Source organism: Carettochelys insculpta, chromosome 19 (genome assembly GCF_033958435.1).
Source record: "Carettochelys insculpta isolate YL-2023 chromosome 19, ASM3395843v1, whole genome shotgun sequence".
Classification (NCBI taxonomy): domain Eukaryota; kingdom Metazoa; phylum Chordata; order Testudines; family Carettochelyidae; genus Carettochelys; species Carettochelys insculpta.
In genome coordinates this window covers 25,519,248-25,538,516 of record NC_134155.1, presented here as the reverse complement: position 1 = coordinate 25,538,516, position 19,269 = coordinate 25,519,248, and the positions used below count along the sequence as shown (strand labels likewise).

At 61.1% G+C, this 19,269-nt stretch overlaps 2 protein-coding genes across 2 annotated transcripts; both read right to left on the bottom strand.

The window, feature by feature from the left end:
- Positions 1-4,459: 4,459 nt before the first annotated feature.
- Positions 4,460-10,147, bottom strand: LOC142023066 (claudin-4-like). Its single transcript, XM_075013638.1, has 2 exons — positions 10,088-10,147; positions 4,460-7,109 (listed from the first exon to the last, which is right to left on the bottom strand). Exon 2 carries the CDS (start codon positions 7,080-7,082, stop codon positions 6,438-6,440), a length of 645 nt encoding a protein of 214 aa, XP_074869739.1. The 5' UTR covers positions 7,083-7,109; positions 10,088-10,147; the 3' UTR covers positions 4,460-6,437.
- Positions 10,148-17,570: 7,423 nt separating this feature from the next.
- On the bottom strand, positions 17,571-18,404 carry CLDN4 (claudin 4). Its single transcript, XM_075013716.1, has one exon. The coding sequence runs from the start codon at positions 18,366-18,368 to the stop codon at positions 17,739-17,741; it is 630 nt and encodes a 209-aa protein (XP_074869817.1). The 5' UTR covers positions 18,369-18,404; the 3' UTR covers positions 17,571-17,738.
- Positions 18,405-19,269: the final 865 nt, after the last annotated feature.

Here is a 19,269-nt window from a genome sequence, read left to right as displayed (position 1 = left end):
TCAGCGCCTGGTGCTCTCTCTGCCCTGTCTCTGCCCTGGCCACCGAGGTATCCAGCTGTCCACTCAGGCTCAGCCTGGCAACTGCTGAGCTCCTGAGCTTTGCCCCCACCCTGGGCCCAATGCCCCGGCCGCCCTGGCTCTCAGGCCTGTAGCTGCTGTGCATACAGTGGGGGGGCTGAGACCACTAAACCAGATTGTCACCCCTGTACATGCTGAGAACCGCTCCCAGGCGGGGGCTCCAGCAGCGCCCCCAGCACCCCTCATTCCAGCATGCTGGGTGCCATCTTCAGCTCAGCCCTTCCTGTGCGTCCCCGCCGGGTACATTGGGTGGGCCTCCCAGCGCCAAAAGCAGGGTCACTCCACAGCCCTCCTGGCCACCAGGCCCACACACGCGGGGCAGCGGCCAGGCAGCCGGGGAGCTGAGCCGGTCTGGCGGCTTTGCAGCGCACTCGCAGTGCAGGCTGCCTAGGGCAGGAGCCAGCTCAGCTCGGCACCCAGCACCGGGAGGGGGCAGCTGGGGGCGGGGGGGGGCGGAGTATCTGGGCTGGTGACGCAGAGCTATTCCTGTGGCGCGCCATCCCTGTGCAGCCACGCAGAGGTGGCGCTGCTGGGCAGGCTGCTGCAGGCAGGCGTGGGCGTGTGCAGCCAGGGTCCAGCCTTGCAGGGGTAACAGGGTCATGCAGGTGGCGGGTGGGGGGTCCCTTATTCTGGGCATATACCACTGGCCACCACAGCTCCCCAGTACAAATGATACAGCTCCCGCTGGTGGGCCTGTCTGCCACTATTTGCCTCCTTCAGACAATGTCCCCAGGGGGCCGGGAGGGTGTCAGTCCCAGGGATTGACCCCCGGCCGACCCACTCCACCCTGGAGTTTGCCATTTGTTGCATCACTTCTTCTCCCATCTTGCTTCTCCCCACCTCCTGCAGGGGCCATTTCCCACCAGGGCAAAGCAAACCGGGTGGCAGTGGGCCCCTCTGGGCCAGCCCCCGCCTGCAGCTGAGCCCCAGGGCAGCTTGCTCCCTGCCTGGAACTGGGTCGTCCCTCACACCTGTGCAAAGCGTGTGCAGGTCTGTCTGCCCAGGCCCAGCCAAGCTCCCTCCCCTGGCTGAGGGTGCAGCTCCTGATCTGGGGACTGTGCAGACAGGTTGCAAGCTGCTGGGGCAGTGGGTCCTCTCCTGAGAGGGGTTCAGGCTGCCTCCCCTGCAGAAGCAAAGGCTGGGCCACAGGGTAGCTCTGAGCAGGAAGCTGTGGCCCCAGGTCCCCTCCCCAGCCCTTGGGGCACTCGGGCAGCCTCGGCCTCTGGACCCTGGCTGCTGCTTCACCTTTCCAAAGCAAAGCCAAGTCTGCCAGCCCACAGTGGCTGTGCGTGAGCACCAGGCCGGGGGTGGCTCAGCCCCAGAGAATATGTGCGCTGGGGAGGGGTAGGAAGGCCAGCGCTAGTCCCTGTGTGCTGCTGTGTAGGCAGCTGTGGGCACTGCCTTGGGTCTCATCAGCTCTGGCCACACTTAGCTGCTCCTTGGCCGTCCCCTTTGGCCCCCCGGGCAGCCTCTAGTGCAGCCAGGCGAGCAAACCGCGGAGCAGTGGCTGCACCAGGTGGCAGGGAGCAGCATTCCCAGGGCTGGGCTGCCTGCATGCTGAGCCAGAGGACGCAAGCAGCCTGCCCCACAGACAGCTCCAGCAGGGAACCAGCCCCTGCCAGCTGAGCTGCAAGGAAGAAGTGCCAGGAGCTGCCAGGCCTTGAGCACCCCCAGAGACGGGCAATGCTCCTGTGCCTTGGAGAGAGGCAGAAGGGCTTGGCCCTGAGGCTGGGCTCAGTCAAGGGCCTGGACTAGAGAAGTGCCCAGCACTGGCCGCCAGCAGCCGCAGGGGTGCCTGAGAAGCCATGGGGGGAATGTCAGGGACAAGCGGGCATGAGCCACAACCCACCCGGGGCTGTCAGCAGTGCCCTGGAGTCCAGGCCAGGCAGGGGGAGGTCCCCAGACTCCTGCCCGTGCTCCAGAGGCAGCCAAGCAGCAGGAGCCCAACAACGGGTGCCAGGCAGGGATGGGCTGAGGCAGCCCAGTGCAGCACCCCTGGGGGTGACTCCAGACTCGGGTGAACCATCAGAAGGGGGCTTGGCTCCTGGGTCCTTTCCTAAATCAGTGACTGCTGGACACTGACACACATGTGCTTTCTGTTCCTCAGTTGCCCTGACTGCACAATGGGCCAATGCACCGCCCCAGGGCTGTGGCCAGGCTTAACCCTTTCAGGTGTCCAGCCTGCCCTGGGCTGGGCAGACATCGTCATTTGACTGGTCGGAGCAGAGGCTGGGGGTGTCCAAGAGCTGGGGTGGAAGCAGGTTGAACTTTGGCCTCATCCTTTCAGGCACTGGCAATACAAGGGGGGTCTGTGTGCGCCTGACAGCCATGGGCAGGAGAAGCAGGAGCCGGAGCCTCTGGCCCGGGGGCTAGGGGGCCCTGATGGCTGCAGGGGGGTTGCCCCCCTCCGTATCTGACAGCGGCCCCAAGGGGAGGGGAGCTGCAGCTAAAGCGGCTCTTGGCAGCAGTGAGCAGAGCAGGGCTGGGGAAAAGTGGGGGCGGGAGGCAGGATCTGGGTGGGGTGGGAGGAGGCAGGGCCTGGGGCAGAGGGGGCACAATCCCAGTCCCCCCCAGCGGGGGGGTTGTCACATGGCCAGCGCTGCCCCCACCCCCCCGCCATCCTTCCCCTCTCGCCCCTGCTGTCCAGTGCTCACAGGCAGCAGGCGGGGGGCAGGAGGCTCTAGGCAGGGCTAAGCTACGCTGCAGGGGCTTGCAGACGCCGGAGGAGGGTGGCCTGGCAGCGTCAGGGGGATGGTGCCTGGAGGAGGGTCGTGAGCTAGGCACAGGCCATGGGGCTGGGGGGCGATGTGGGGCAGGGCCTGTGGGTTGGGCAGTGGCTCAAGCCTCCTGGACCCATCCCTCAGCACTGCCTGCTCCATGGCTGGTTGTATCAGGAGCTAGGTGCTCGACCTGCTGTTTCCCTGGGGGCTGGGGGCCCAGGCCCGAGTCCCTCCCCTGCATGGGGTGCACAGCTCGGAGCCTGCTGCCGCCAGCTCTGAACTCAGGCGCTGCTGGGGAGCCACCAGCTCCCTGACTGTGGCCCTGCCCCTGGTCCCCCTTCCCTGATGCCCCACCTGTACTGCACCCCAAGGCCTTACCCCATTTGGCCTCTTCCCCCACTGCACCCCCCTCGTGCCGGCTGTTCTCCCAAGGCCATCCCCACCACGCCTCTCTGGCCACCCCCCGTAAGGCAGGTGAAATGAAGGGGGCCACAGCCTTGAGCCCCCCACTCCAGCACCACCACTCCTGGACATGTTACTACCCCCCAAGGAGCCTCCCCAGAGGTCTTCAGCCTCCTGTGAAGTCAGCCCAGCCCCAGCCCAGCTGCCGGACCAGGCCAGAGGCCACAAGCTGCATCTTGCCCCACAGCTGCTGAGCTGCTCAGGCCTGGAGCTGCAGGCCAGCACCACGCAGGGCCAGAGCTCGCCTGTGGGGCACAGAGTGAGGGGCTGGTCACCCCCCTTCCCCAGCCCCTGCCTAACCGTGCCGCTCCCCTCAGCCCCTGGAGGGAGCTCACAGCTCCGGGGCCCTACGCTGCATGCAGCAGGGCCTGCTCGCAGCTGTGGCTGATGATTTGCAGAGCCCCACTGAGACCCCTGGGCCCATGTCCTGATGTGCCACCTGGAGCCCAGAGATGCTGTGGGTGAATCAGGCCCAGGGGGTCACCTCTTGGGCACCAAAGCGAGGCCCCATGTCTGCCCTGTTGGGCAAGATATGTACCATCTGTCTAGCCTGTGGGCCTCCTGCATGGACCTGGCCACCCAGTGCTGGCCCCAGGAGGGACAAGAAGCATTAAGGAACCCCCGCCCCTCCCGTCACCTTCTCCTGGTCTCACCACCCCCAGCTGCTGGGAGGACCGAAAAAACACAGCTGGGGTCTGCAGCCGCCAGGGTGAGGGGCAGGTCGCAGACACTCTGAGCTGGTGCGGAGGGCACCCAGACCAGGCAGACGTGGGGTGAAGTGAGAAAGCACAAGCAAGGACGAGGTGTGGCTGGTTTCTACCACCGCAGGCTGGCACGGGGCAATATTTAGGGGGGTTTCTGGGCACAGCTGAGAGAACCAACCCTGGGCAAATTGCTTAAAACCAGCCCACTCGGAGCCCAGGCCGGAGTTTGCTTTTCAATAAGGCGCATCAAGCCAGCCACAAAAGCACCTCTGCCACGCCTCTGGCTGCAAGCAAATCCCACGGATTCTCCAGCCGTACCAATGCCCAAAGCAGAACCCTCCTTATTCAGGTGGGGGGTTATAAAAACCTATTTCACCAAATCCACATAGATTCTTCCAGCCCCTGAAGGGTCCTGCCACACCTCAGGTCAATATATACTTGGATCTTACCCCAAACAGCACGCGGGCCAGTCCTTTAGCATCTAACAGCTAAAGGTTTATTACCCAAGAAAGAAATAACAGGGTGAGAGAGAAATGACCGAATGGCTAAATTACACCCGTCAGTGAAAGCTATTGATGCCGGCCACAGTCTGAAGGGAGTCTCCAAGGGACAGATCCCCAGGCCAGGCAGGCTTCGTACATGAGGACTGAAAAACCAAACTGGCCACTGCCTGGGTCATCTTTCCAGGCTTGCCATGTGGTGGAAAGCCCCTCCTCCTCGGCAGGTGCTCAGAGGCGATCACCTGATCGGGCTGCTTGTTGGGGCGCTCTGCCATCGGCCGCGTGGTTAGCCAGCACGTCTCAGTCAAATTCATAAGAGGTGGATTCAAAGTCCTTTGTTTAGCCCACGTCAGCTGCCTGGGAGGTGGCCGCACCTGCCTTTGTGAATTCCAGCTCTGAAACATTTCTAATGCAGGTGCAGAGCCAATGTCTCTAACTTCCCACACAAACGTGGCCCAGGCAGGCGAGTAGCACGAACAGGTTCGGCTTTCGCTGGACACCTCCCTTGGCCCCACACTGAGGAGAGCGGTTACGGAGACGGTTCTCGTATGTCGTTTAAAATCAGTGACGTCCCAGTGGAGTGGCACAGGGTTGTGGTGCCCGCTTGGGCAGAGTGCAGCAGGGCAAGAGCCGCGGGCAGGATGCCATCAGCACTCTGGAAACACCAGCTAGTTCAGAAAGCGGCAACACGTCGCCACCGCCTCCCTGCACTGGCTTCCCCGCTACCTCAGCCCAAGGACCAAGCCTCCGGTCTCCGAGGAGCCCCGTGGCCGGCTCCCTGGAGAGATGGCAGCACCTGAAGCGCTGGAATGAGACCCGCTGTCAATAGCTCAGCTCCCCCCAGCCAGGGGAAAGCTGCCCATCAGCGCAACCCCAGTGCTGCAAGAGCCAGTGAGGGATGGGGCCAGATCCCAGCCTGCCCTGCCCTGGAAGCCAGGACTGTCCCCAGCCTGTCTGCCCCTCCTGGGCCCGGGGAGCAGCCAGCCCTGTCCTGGAGCACAGCAGCCAGCAGGTACGGAAACCACAGAGCACCTGGGCTGAGTCCCAGCCAGGTGAAACAAAGGAGCCCGGCTCCAGGGGGGATTGGCAGTGCGGTCCCCTGTGACTGCAGCCACAGGCTGGAGAAGGCAGGAGACCCTATGCCCTGCTGCAGGCTGGGAAGCTCCAGCCCTCAGCTGTCAGGGCCCAAAGCGCATCAGGGGGCTTGTTACTGTTCCACGCTGCACTTTCGTGTTAAAGGGTGAACGGAGCCCTGAGGGAGGGGCGCCAAGCGGACCTGGAGGTGCCCAGGCAGGGGCTCGGGTGCACCAGCCTCTAGGGACCACCACTGAGTGCATTGCCTGTGCTCTGAACACAAGCCCCTTATCCTAACCAGCTTTGTCTGACAGTCTGAGCGTGCGAAGCAGCCGGCGCCCCGCTGAGCACGCATCTCCCTTGCACAGGAGAGACGGATGGACAAGGGACTGGCACTAGCCACCCTGCGCGAGGCCTGACGAGGGGGCACTTGGGTAGGCGGGCGGTACCAGGGCCTACGCAGAGCAGAACAGGCAGGGAGGGGAGGGGGCACACGTTAGGTGGGACGTGGGGGAGGGGATGTGTGGGGCAGCACACCAGCAAGGAGGGGATCCTTGCAGGGAGGGGGCATGGAAAGGCCAGGGGAGAGAGGATGGGATGCAGGCAGGTGATGCACAAGGAGGTAGGGCGTGGGGTGGCCTGCGGGCAGGGGGACACGTGGGGCCGTGGGACAGATGAGGCGGCTGAGGGCAGGGGCACGCTTGCGGGAGCTGGGTCGTGGTTTGAGCTGCAGGTGGGAGGAATACACCAGGCCAGGGTCCCAGCTGGGAGAAGAACCCCTGCAAACTACACACAGGGCTTTGGACGCCGCCCAGCACGTGGCTGAGTGCAAGGGGGCCTGCGAGCAGGCAGGATGGGCCAGGGCTGGGGGTGGTCCAGGGAGAGCAAGGCCGGGCTCCTCACACGTAGTTTTTGAGGGCGTAGCTCCCCAGGCTGGAGTGCTTCACTGCCCTATTCTTCAAGGGATACGGTGCCGCTTGGCTGGGGGGGCAGGAGCAGCACAGGATGGCTCCCCCAGACACCAGGAGGGCACTTGAGGCCCAGCCCACGTAGAGGGAAGCCCCCAGCTCCCGCTTCAGCGCCTCCGGCACCAGGGGATTGTAGAAGTTGCTGATGATGGTGTTGGCTGACCAAGACACGGGGATGAGCAGCCCCACCCCGGCCAGAATGAAGACCGCCCCAGCGGCAACGGAGACCTTGGCCTTGGCTCCCTCATCATCGATGCAGGTGGTGCACTCGGCCCCAAGGATGGCGACCAGCAGGGCCAGGAAGGACACCACGATGGAGGCCACAACGAGGGCGCGCGCCGCCTGCAGGTCTGCGGAGAGGTCCAGCAGCGAGTCGTAGACCTTGCACTGCATCTGCCCTGTGCTCTCGTACACACAGTTCATCCACAGCCCCTCCCAGAACACCTGCGCCACAATGATGTTGGAGCCGATGAAGGCCGTCACCTTCCACATGGGTAGTGCGCAGGTCAGGATGGTGCCCAGCCAGCCCAGCACTGCCAGGGCCAGGCCTCCCAGCTGCAGGGCCATCACCGCCATGGCTCTCAGGCAAGTCAGGCTCGCACCCTGGGAGACAGTGGGAAGAGCGGGTTAGAGATGCCACACGGCACAGGCTGCACGTCCTGTGCTGAACATCGGGGCGAAACCAGGGCCAGCAGCCACAAGGCGGGTGGGAGCAAAGTCCAAGAAGACTTGGCTCTGCCACCGACTCCCCGGGTGACCTTGGGCAAATCACTCTGACCTGGCTGGGCCTCAGTTTTCCACCACCCCCCCACGGGAAGACATGGCTCTTGGGGTCATGTGCTGGACATCCATGCATGGGAGGCAGAGCTGGCGTCCTGTAGGCTGAGTAGCTGAGGGTTACCTTTGCCCAGACCTGCCCACCGCACGCCCCAGTGTCTAACTTTAGCTCTTTGGGCTAAGTGTTTTCTATGACTGCTCTGGCATGCGTGTGCACACGTTCACACGCGTGTGTAGGTACGTGTGTGTATGTGCATACGTGTGCACGCTCATGATGTTCTGAGTGTTCCAGCTCCTCAGCCCTCAGGGGGTGGCCCCCCCCTCACTAGCCTGTGCCCCCAGTTCCAGCCCCTCTTAGCCTAGAGGAGGGACAAGGAGCTGAGAGCCAGGGGCTCACGTCTCACCTCCCTTGCAGACGGGTGGCGGTGATTCTGTGCCCTGCCCACCCTTCTTCCTGGGGACACAACACAAGTCCCTGCAGAGCAGACTCGAGTCTCACCCCTTCAGCCATGCTCTCTTGCAGAAGTCCTGGGCCAGCTCCCTGTGTGGGCGTATTGCTCTGACCCTCTGACAACTTTCCCCTCCCAGAGCCAAGGCCAGAACCCGACTCAAGCCGGGCTCTGAGCTGGAGCCAGCAGCCTCACAAAACAGGCAGCCGGAGCAAGCAGCCAAGAGGGGAGTTCGCCTTGTGGGAGCCCCACGGGGCTGGTGGGCTTTCTTGCTTTTTGCCCTCTTCTTTTCTCTCTCCTCTCCCCTTCATGCTTCAGAGGCCAACAAGACCAACAGCTGAGGAGTCTGTTGGGGGGTGGCAGACCAGAGGCCCAGAGCCCAACCCTACGTTCCATCAGAGAAGATGAGGACCTTCTGGATAGCTGGCAGCATTTAGTCCTGCAGGCACAAGAACCGGTGAGGGCAGCACAGAAAAAGGAAGTAAAACGGCAGCATTAAACCTCCTGGTTTAAGCTTAGATGCGAGAGCAATAGAGGGGATGGTGTGGCTGGAATCTGCTATAGACCGCCAGAGAGGGGGGAGGAGGTAGATGGGGCTTTCTTTAGACAACTAAGAAAAGCTTCCAGATCACAGGCCCTGGTTCTCATGGGAGACTTTAATCACCCAGGCCAGTGTTTCCCAACGTGCGGCCTGTGACCCAGTAGCAGTCCTTAGAAAATATACAAATTATCGTGCGTCATCCTATTAATTTGGTACATTTCATATTTTTCCGCATAATTAAGGTACCAACAGTGTTAGACACTCAAATATTTTATATCAAGATTTATATTATTATGTACTATTATTAGTGGGAATAAATAATAAAAGGTGAAAAATTATTTTTCATTTTTTTTAAATGTGTTTATATTTTTGGGCCACAAAAACAGGTACTGAAATAAAAACAGGTTCCAACTATATAAAGTTTGGGAAACCCTGACCCAGATGTTTGCTGGGAGACCAATACAGCAGCACACAGACAATCCAGGAAGTTTTTGGAGAAGGTTAGGGATAATTTCCTTGTACAGGTGCTGAAGGAACTGACCAGGGCCGTGCACAACTTGACCTGCTGCTCACAAACAGGGAAGAACTAGTAGAAGAAATAGAAGGGGGTGGCAACCTGCGTGCACACGAAATGCTGGATTTCAGGATCCTGACAAAAGGCAGAAAGGTGAGCAGTAAAATGCAGACCCTTGATTTCAGAAGAGCAGACTTCGACTCCCTGAGAGAACTGATGGGCAGGATCCCCTGGGAAACTAATATGAAGGGGAAAGGAGTTCAGGAGAACTGGCAGTATTTTAAAGTCTCATTGAAGGCACAGGAACAAATTATCCCCATGCGCAGTGAGAAAAGCAAGTATGGTAGGCAACCAGCTCGGATTACCATGGAAATCCTCGGTGAACTTAAACTCAGAAGAGATGCATAGAAGACGTGGAAACTTGGACAGATGAGCAAGCAGGAGTATAAATATACGGCTGGAGAATGCCGGGGTAACCAGGAAAGCAAAAGCACAATTGGAACTGCAGCTGGCAAGGGATGTGAAGGGCAACAAGAAGGGTTTCTACAGACATGTTAGCAATAAGCGGGTGATCAGGGAGGGTGTGGGGCCGTTACTGGTTGAGGGGGGTAACCTAGTGACAGATGATGTGGGAAAGACTGAAGCACTCAATGCTTTTTTTGCCTCGGTCTTCACAGGCAAGGTCAGCTCCCAGACTACGGCACTAGGCAGTGCAGTGTGGGAAGGAGGGGGGCAGTGCGCGGTGGGGACAGAACAGGTTAAGAGCATCCAAGGATGCTGAGGGAGTTGGCAGTGCTCAGTGTACTTAAAGGGGCAGCGCGCCTCTCTGTCACTTGACTTTGCACAGTGGGTGTGTCTCCATCACTCACACATACACTTTCACACTCCCCTCCTGACCAACGCACACTCCTGGTGGTGGTGTCACTTTCACTAGGCCCCTCCAGCCCTTGAGTGTGACTCCCCTAGCCCCCTGCAGCCCTCTCCTAGCCCCCGAGTGAGGCACCTTTAGCCCCCTTCAACCCCTGAGTGACTCCTAGCCTGTGTGTGACTCCCCTAGCCCCACTCACCCCCTCCAGCCCTGAGTGACTCCTAGCCCCTCAATGGGACTCCCCAAGCCCTGGGTTGTGGGGTTTAAGTCGGGGGGAGCAGTTTGGGGATGTCTTCCCACCACCCCATAACTATAGTAACTGCAGCGTTGTTATTTTATGAATATACGTCCCCTTTCCTATGGAATAACTACTGTGAATAAATAAACCTGAGGGGGCACAGTTTTATATTCCTGCCTCAGGCCCAAACGTACCTACTTACAGCTCTGTTCTCCCCCTCTCCCTCCCGTGTCAAATCGCTGTGGGTCACCAAGTCTTCCTGAACTGTCAAAATGGGTCCCCGTCTGGAAGAGGCTGGGAACCGCTGTGCTGGAGCCATTGACCTGGCGCACGTTTTGTAACTTCTAGCTCATATCCAGCTGCTCAGCGGCCCCTGGCTGCACGTCCCTCCATGGCGGTGCGCAGACGGAAATTCATTCCCTCTGGTTTTCCCGCCCCAGGGCGGAGCGCTGGTCTGGAGCCTCCCGCGGGCACATCAGGAGATTGGCTGCTAACCGTCCGGCAGTGCAGCGGAGCTAAGGAACGCTCCTCCTGGCTCAGGCCCTGTGCTGCTCCTGGAAGTGACTCCTACGTCCCTGCAGCCCCGGGTGAGGGGGGGATGTGGGCCAGGACTCTTCCTCATCGTGGATGGTGTGTGTGGCCAGGGCCTTATTTACAGCCCACCGTGCAAAACCTGAATTGCTCATTCCCTAGTGGGCTTTCAAGGGCCGAGGCTCCAGCTGCTGCTGCCATGGTGGTGGGAATAAAGTGGTATTCCTTTAACTGGCAGCGGGAGCTCCGCGTGGTACGGTGCGGGAAGTACTGAGGCTGCCTGGGCAAGACCAGCTCCTTGTCCCCCCACACCTGTTCCCCTGGGGCTGGGAAGCTGCCAGCCCGCCTGTGAAGTCGCTCTGTGCGGCGAAAAGAAGGAAAACCAACAGCGCGTGACTCGGGGATCGTGCCGGGCCAGCAGCCCCAGCTGGGGATCACAAAGCCCTGCAGGGTGGGCAGCCGCTCCTGCTCCAAAGGCTGCTGCTGCTAAGGCGGTTTGGTCTTCCTCCCCTGCTCCCAGCCCCAGGTGCTCTGCCCTCTCCCTCCTCCCTCTCTCTGCAGGAGGCTCCGGGCCCACGGACTCCACCTAAACGTGGGGGGGCCACACTGCCATGCCTGCTCTGCAGCCCCACTCTGCCCCTGCTCTTCCCCTGAGGCCCTGCTCCCTGGGGAGCCTGGGCCCCTTCCCCTGCCTGGGTGGTGGGGCCCAAGAGTAGCCACTGGCCCTCCCCACAGCTGCCCAACCTCCCCGGGGTCCAGCCTGGCGAGGAGGGGAAGGGCTTCAGGCCTGTGGTGAGAAGAGGACTGGCCAAGCCCATCCACTTCTGGACAGGGGAGGACCATGGCCCATTGGCCCCCTGTCGTCTTGCCCCTGGGTGGGATTCCTTCCTCCTGAGCTTCCAGAAGTACCCCCAGCATGGGAACCCATCGGAGCCCCTCCTTGGACAGGGGCCCCAGGAGTCACTGGGGCCTGGCATGTGGCAGGCGTCAGCTGTTCGTCTCCCCGGCTCAGGTCAGACGCTGGGGCCATTGTGACCTGTCTGGATTTTTATACTGGCTGTGGAAGCCGTTTTATGTGCCCGGTGTAGCTATTGCCCCCAAATATGGTGCCGGAGAGGGCAAGTGAGATGTTTAACGAATGCTGATGGTGCCTAGAATCTACAGGTGCTTATACGTCTGTGCCATGTTTGCAGGTAGAGTTATAGATTTTAGCTCTGTGGTTGTATCAGGAACATTCAGAGCCAAAAGCACACAGTGGGAGGCGTGATGGCCACCGCAGCCAGGGCACTTGACTGAGACAAAGGACAATACACATCTAACACTTTGAGACTGTCTCCTGGGATTCATCCAATGGCATTTGCCACAACAGCCCACCTGGGTCAGGTGACTTTTGACCCTCAAGGGCCTGATGGGAAGAAGAAAGGGCTTTGTCCCTGAGCAGAAGTGAAGACCCATGAGTTGGCCCTCGCAGTGTCCACCTCGAGCTACTGTTCTTTGTGCCTCTGGCTCCTACTCCAAGGACTCGTGTTGGAGCATGTGGATCCCAGCAGGCTGGATCTACAATTCTCCAGTAAATAAAACACTGTGACCTGAAATGGACTTTCAGAGACAGCAGATAACATCATGGGCCTGCATCAGTAGCTGTGACTGATGCACGTAAAGTATCACTTCAACAGTTTGTCTCTCTAACCCTGTTCTTTATTCATAAATCGTTAGATATTTAGATCTGAAGGATTGGCACACATGGGTACAATCCAGGTATATATTGACCAGGGACTGTGGCTGGATACCCTTTGGAGCCCGGAAGAATCTGTGTAGAGTTGGTGAGATAGGTTTAATAACCGCTCACCTGAAGTTGGGGTTGTTGGTCTGGGCTGGTAGAGCTGCTGGGAGTCTGCGGATTTCCTTGTGTGGCTTCTGGCTGGCCAGTGGGGCTGGCAGAGGAGCTGTGGTGGCTGGTTGGACTTGCCTTAGTGAGAAGGAAACCCCAGCCTGGGGCTGTGAGTAGCCCAGATTTTAAGCAAAGTTACCCTGGAGTGATTTCTCTAGCTGTCTCCAGAGACCCCGTCCTATCACAGCCATCTCTTCCCAAAGCTGTTGGAGTGGGCCGTGTCCTCCCGACTTGGTTCAACCAGTAAGGACAAAAGGAGGAGGGTCTTTAAGTATATTAGGGACAGGAGGAATCCTGGCCATGGTATCAGCTCCTTGTTACCTGGACACGGTGGAGCCCTCAATAATCATACCATAAAGGCAGAAATGTTCATTTCTGTCCCGTATTTGTGTGTTCAGTGACTCAGGGTGGGCTAGCTGGTAAGTCCCATGGTGTGAGTGCCCATGGGGAATGGGGTGTTTCTAATGGGATCCTGCAGGGATCCCACGTGGCCCTGTGCATAGGTGCTGGGACTAGGAGTGTGGGGGTGTCCTTTGTACCCAGGCTTTACCATTTGGTTCAATGGCTCTCGGCACCCCCACTCTGCAGATTGTTCCGGCTGCCCTGGCCCTCAGCAATTTAACCTTTGCATTAATTGCCGCCAAGAAACCATAACTTGCCCTGGCTGAAGCTGGCAGATGAGGCAATGGCTGAGGAGCTGGGAAATAGCCAGGAGGACAGGCAAGGGACACTGAGCAGTCTGGATCCCCTGGCAAGCTTGGCCCAAGCCAACAAGGTGCATTTTAACACGACTAAATGGAAATGGACACGTCGGGATAGAGAACAGCATCTGGCCTGAGGCGGCCTGTCCCCAGAAGCAGGGGCTCTGGAAAAGTTTTGAAGCCCTTTGCCCTCTGGGTGTGCCACTGGCGTGACCACAGCTGGAATCCCGTGGCCTTCTCTGGTGTCCATATTCAGGACAGAGGCTGATGGATTGAAGGGGGTAGGGAGAGCGCTGAGACGCTTGAGAAGACTAGAAAGCCCACATTAGCGCCATCGGCTCAAGGAGCTCAGGCGAGTTCACGTTTGCCAAAGAGAGAGTTAGAGGTGGCTTGCGCCGTCTGGCCGTACCTGCCCAGGGACAAGCAGTTAATGGTGAGCTCAGCAGAAGGCCTGGCATGAGCCCATGCCTGGAAGTGGCAGCTGGACAAACCAGGCCTACGTTTCCAGCAGGGGAACCCCCTAGAACTGCGCCCGGGGCACGGTGGCTTTTCTGTTCCTGACAAGCCGCAGATCAGGATGGGGCTTTAAAGCGAGGCTGGAGGTCTTTCTCAACAATCCGTTCTAGGGTCTGCTGTGGGGCTGTTCTTTGTCCTGTGTCACGCAAGAAGCCAGACTAGATGCTCACAGTGGTCCCGTCTGGCCTAGAAATCTATGACCCAGCCTCGCTCAGCCTGGAAGGGAACCTGGCAGAGAAATGGACGTTGGGGGGCTGCAGCAACTGGGGTTACAGGCAAACCAGGAAGGGTGAAACTCGCCTCCCTGCTGCAGCAGCCCTGGAGATGTACGGTGGGCCAGTGGCAGGGCGAGGCGACTACAACCCCTTAGAAAAAGTCACTCAGCCGCACCCAGCACGCCAGAGCATCACAGTCCTTTCACAGGAGGCTGACTGCCATATGAGCCCCTGGAGCATTCCTCCGCTGCCATCTCTTGTGATTCCACGGCAACACCTGGGGTGTTTGATGAGTTATGGCATCCCCAGCCCCTGGAGTCCTGGGATGATGTGAGAAGCTCAGCTTTCATTCACAAAGTCATTTTCTAGCCCCCTGGCTACAGAGCAAAGCTGGGAAGCAGGCCCCAAAATCTGGCTGGGCCACAGGCACCCAGCTGACAATTATGAAAAATCTCTTAACTTGGTGGGGGGTCTGGCTTTGTTATTTAGGGGTGTGAGGGCCTGGCAAATCTGCAGAGCTATGCGATACGGCTGCACCCGGCTAAGTCAAACAGTTAATGAATGGGCTTGCCAGTAGCCTGCTGACTGCAGCTATGGCTGATAAACAGGTGACTGGGCAGCAGACGGCTGGCCCAAGCAATAACGATCCAGCGCGAGCTGAGGGTTGGGGAGCCTGAGTGCCTGACACAGGGATGGCACCATTCAGCGAGCCAACAAGCTGGCTGCCCCTACAGCCAGTAGAGAGCGGGGTGGCAGTGGGGTGCCCCCAGCCACATACCCCCACAGACAGGGTGAGGAGGCAGGCCTGGCACAGGGTTCTGGGGTCACAGGGAGCCTGGTGATGGGGCCGCAGCAGCCAGAGCAGACAGACTTGTGCGGGCTCGGCGTACAGGGTGGCAATTTGAGCCAGAGCCAAGAGCTCAGACTCCGGCCTCAGCCCGGCTTGGGCCAGGTGACTGGCTAACCAGAGCCGCTGCCGACCCCCTTTAATGTGCTGGCTCAGGCTAGCAGTGCTGGCTGGGAGAGACAGACACCCGTCTGCAGTGCACATAGCCCCTGAGCGCGAGACCTGCTGGGTGGCCCCAAGCCTGACCCCAAGCCAGTCCTTCCTTTCCCCATAGCCTGCCTGCTGCCCCAGCCCCGCTGAGCTGCATCCCACCACGCACCCAGGGGTCGCTGACCACCTCCATCACACAGCAGAGACGCGCCCACAGCCCTTCGGAGAGTGCAGCTGCGAGACACAGCCCATCGGTGCGAAGGGGCCGTGCCGGAGAAGCCCGCGGTCCCAAGCAGCACTCGGGTTCAGGCCCAGCAACTGGAGGCGGCGGAGTCAGTGGGGAGCACGTGCCGGGGGTCAGAGAGGGGCTCTAGTGGTGGGAGGCAGGGTGCGTGGGGCGCCCAATCCAAGGGCAGGGTGGGGCTCTGGAAAGAGGGAAGCAGGGACACGGCTCCGAAGGGGCCATGGAGGGTGCAGGGGCAAAGGCTGGGGGGTGCTAGCTCAAGACAAGCGTTGCTGCTGTATCCAGCCTGCACCCCTGGTTCTGGACACCCCCCCCCAGTCCCTCCCCTGCCTTGGTGCTCCGACGGCCGGGGTGCAGGCCGCGGTCGGGAGAGGTGAGAGAGACGCGGCGCAGCAGGGCTGGGAACAGCCGCAGTTTAATGTAGAAAATCACACTGCAGTTACCGAACATTTCACATCGGCAGGAAGATCACAACTTGGCCCCATCTGCACAGCCAGGGAGGAGAGGGGCTCCCACCTCACTTGGGGGGTACAAACCCCTTCCAGCCCTCTCCTGGCACCCCAGGGCCCTGCTCACGCTGCCCTGCCCCTCCTGGCACGCCAGCTTCCGCAGCCCTCTCCCTCCGAGCCCCCGTGGGGCAGCAGAGCCCCCGGCGCCGCCCAGCTCTCGGGGCAGTCTGTGGGACCCCACTGGTGAGGCAAATCAGTCACGTTGACGGGGGCTCCTTCCCAGAGCGAGCCCGGAGCCACCTGGCCTAGTGGGTAGAGCTGGGAGCCGGCACGAGCGCAAGCACTGGGAGTCCAGCCTCGGATCTGGGCAGGCCGGCGCGTGTGCCCCTTGGCCGTGGTCGGGGACAGGCCCTCCCAGCGGGACGTGGGCAGCAGCTGGCAGAAGGGCCTTTCCTTTCTGCTCCTGCTCAGCCTGTCTGGCTCCGCTGCCACCTCCCAAACCGGTTTGCCCAGGCGAGCCCAGTCCCCGGCCCAGGCACGGCCCCTCCTGCAGCGCCGCTCACGCAGAAACCACAGGTGCAGCTGAACAAACACAGGGCTCAGAATGGGTCGAAGCCGGAGCACAGGGCGGGCTGAGCCAGCCGGACCAAGCCCTGCGAGAGGGACGCGAGGGCAGGCCAGGTCCCTTCTCCGGTACGGCCCCGGCGGTACAGCGGGGCAAAGCTCCGGGGAGCAGCGGCTGGGCCCAGCGAGAGCGCCATTGCCATTCCAGCTTATCCCGGCTCCCTGCTTCAAATGAGCTTGGCCAACCAAGGCCCTTGTGGCTGGTACGGTGGTGCCGGCGCTGCAGCTCTGCGGTCCACGTCACATCCCCAAGCGGCGCTGCACAACCAGGAAAAGTGCCTAGCGGGGTCCTGGCCGGAGCCCCTGGGCGAGCCCTGAGAGCGAGCCAGAGACACGCCCAGAGCCAGGCAGCGTGACAGGCACACACCGAAACTCAGAGACACACCCAGAGCCCGAGGCCCAGACACTCGGGCACTGGGACGCTGGCAGGCCCGCCTGCCTGAGACACGGCCAGACCTGGGGCAGCCTCGGGCTGAAAGTACCTGCCTTGGCCTAAGCCCCTCAGACACACAAGCACCCAACGGTGACCTGAGGTCTGGTCCTGGAAGGAGGCTCCAGGCCCGTGCTCTCCCCGCAGACGCTGCAGGGGAGGAATAGCAACTCCTGAGCGGGTGCAGCTCCCCCTTCCTCTGCCAAGGCCGCACTCTGCTCCCAGGGGCACTGCCCTGCCCTGCCCCAGCACCACCTCCCAGCGCCTCACCAGCAGGGCTCTTTCTAGCTCTTCTCTGTCTTCACTGGGAGGAAAGAACCAGCTGAATTCTCCCGGGAACGGAGAAGCACCTGCAAACTCTTGTCTCTGCACGCGCCACACAGAGCAGCTCGCCCCGCTCCCTCAGGGGCACAGGGGGGCCAGCACCGCGCGGGCTGGCTGGCAATGCCCAGCAGGACCAGAGCCCCGGCTGGCTTCGCTCAGGTGACCCTGGGAACTCCCTGGGCTGCGGCACAAACAAGCTGCAGTGGCAGATTCTGAGCGCTGGGGCCGGCGCAGCCGCTCACCAGCTGCACCTGCCAGCCAGGGATGTGCTGGGGGCGTGTCAGAGCCACCAGCCAGCCCCGCGCCATGGGCCTCCTGCTCCTGGAGCCTGCGTCGCTCTCCCGAGGCCCCGTCTTTGGGAAGCCCCTGGCCAGCGCCCGTCTGCGGTCAGGCCGCAGGGAGAGCTGGGCTCAGGCAGCAGCATAAAGTACTGTACAAGCAAAGCAGGAGGGTAGGTCATGACAGGAGGTGGCTTCTTGATTGTCTTGTTGAGGGGTGACCCCAAAGGGGGGAAGCACAAAGCACACAGGGTCCAGGGGGTGGCCCCAGAGGCAGGGGCGCAGAGCACACAGGGTCCAGGCGGGGGGGGGGACCCAGAGGCAGGGGTGCAGAGAGCCCAGAGGCAGGGGCGCAGAGCACACACAGTCCCGGTGCGGGGGGGGCCCAGAGGTGGGGCGCAGAGCACGCAGGGTCCAGGCGGGGGGGCCCAGAGGCAGGGCACAGAGCACTTACAGTCCAGGTGTGGTGGGGGGGCCCAGAGGCAGGGCGCAGAGCACGCACAGTCCAGGTGTGGGGGGGAGCCCAGAGGCGGGGCACAGAGCACACAGGGTCCAGGTGGGGGGGCCCAGAGGCGGGGCGCAGAGCACGCACAGTCCAGGTGTGTGGGGGAGGCCCAGAGGCGGGGCGCAGAGCACACAGGGTCCCTAGACGTAGTTGTTGACCGGTACAGAGCGAGCCACCGTGTACGTGGCAGCGCAGGGCTTCTCGTGCCGGTAGTGGCAGTTGGAGCAAAGCAGCGCCCCACCGATGATCAGGAGGCCGCAGGCAGCCCAGCCGATGTACAGCGAGGCTCCCAGTTCCCTCTTCTGCGCCTCGGTGATCAGGGGATTGTAGAAATCCAGAATGATGCTGTTGGCTGACCAGGAGACGGGGATGAGGATCATGACACCCGCGATGATGAAGATGATCCCGGCGGCCAGCATGACCCTGGCTTTGGGCGCACTGTCCTCCACGCAGTTGGTGCATTTCCCACCCACGATGGACAGGAACAGGCCCACTATGGCCAGCACAATGGTGACCACCATCAGGGCGCGGGCCACCTGCAAGTCATGGGGCAGCGCCAGAATGGAGTCGTAGACCTTGCACTGTATCTGGCCCGTGCTCTGCACCATACAGTTCATCCACAGCCCCTCCCAGATGATCTGCGCCACCACGATGTTGTTGCCGATGAAGGCCGTCACCCTCCACATGGGCAGCGCGCAGCACAGGATGGCGCCCAGCCAGCCGATGACGGCAAGCACAATGGCCAGCACCTGCAGCCCCATCGACACCATGGCTCCTGCCTCTGCTCTCGGCCTCGCGTGAGTCCCGCTGGAGCTGCTGGCGTCCCTGGGAGCGGAGGAGGAATGCTCTGCGGCTGGACCATTTACAGAAATTATAGGACTCAGCGGTGGGTGGAGATTCACTCCCCTCGCCCAGGCGAAATGAGCACAACCAGTTTCCCGGGATTCCTGGGCTCTGCGTTCTCAGTACAGCCAGGGGCTCTCCCACTCACAGCGCAGCATTCCTGCTGCTCCAGCTGGACCAGACTACAGACCTACCCGCAGACAGGGAGGCTGCTCCCCTCCCACGGGCACCCGCCTGAGCTGCCTTCCAGCTCCCTCCTGTTCTCCGAATCAGGCTTTGCCCCAGCTTTGCCGAAGTCCCACCTCGAACGTCTCTCTGGGGGCTGAGGAGAGCGCTGACTCCGCGAGCCGCAGGGTCCCCTCTCATTTTTTCCATCCGTGGGCGGAATAAATTTTGTTCTCTGCACCAAGGCATGTGCAGATGCGCACCACCAATAGAAACACATGCTGCAGCTGTGGGCATCTGTAACCAGCTGGGCAGCACCTGACTCTCTCCTGGGCACCCTTCTAAGCACTCAGCTCACAGGGACCGCTGGCGGGTGAAGGGGAGGAAGCTCAAAGGGCTGGGGCAGGTCTCTGGGCTCTGCCACTGACATACTGTCTGATTTTGGTCATGGTGCCTGAGTTTCCCCTCTGAAGACTGGTGCTCCCAGGCATCACTGCTGTTACAGGGCTGGGCTCTCCCCAGCTGCCACCAGTTCCCTTCTTCGTCCCTCCCCGCAGGGCAGCCCCCTGGCACCTCGTCCCACCCGAGCCCAGCCGAGAGAGCCCAGGCCGCCCTCCTTTGCACTGAGCTGGCTGCTGACAGCATCCGGTGTGAATCAGGCCT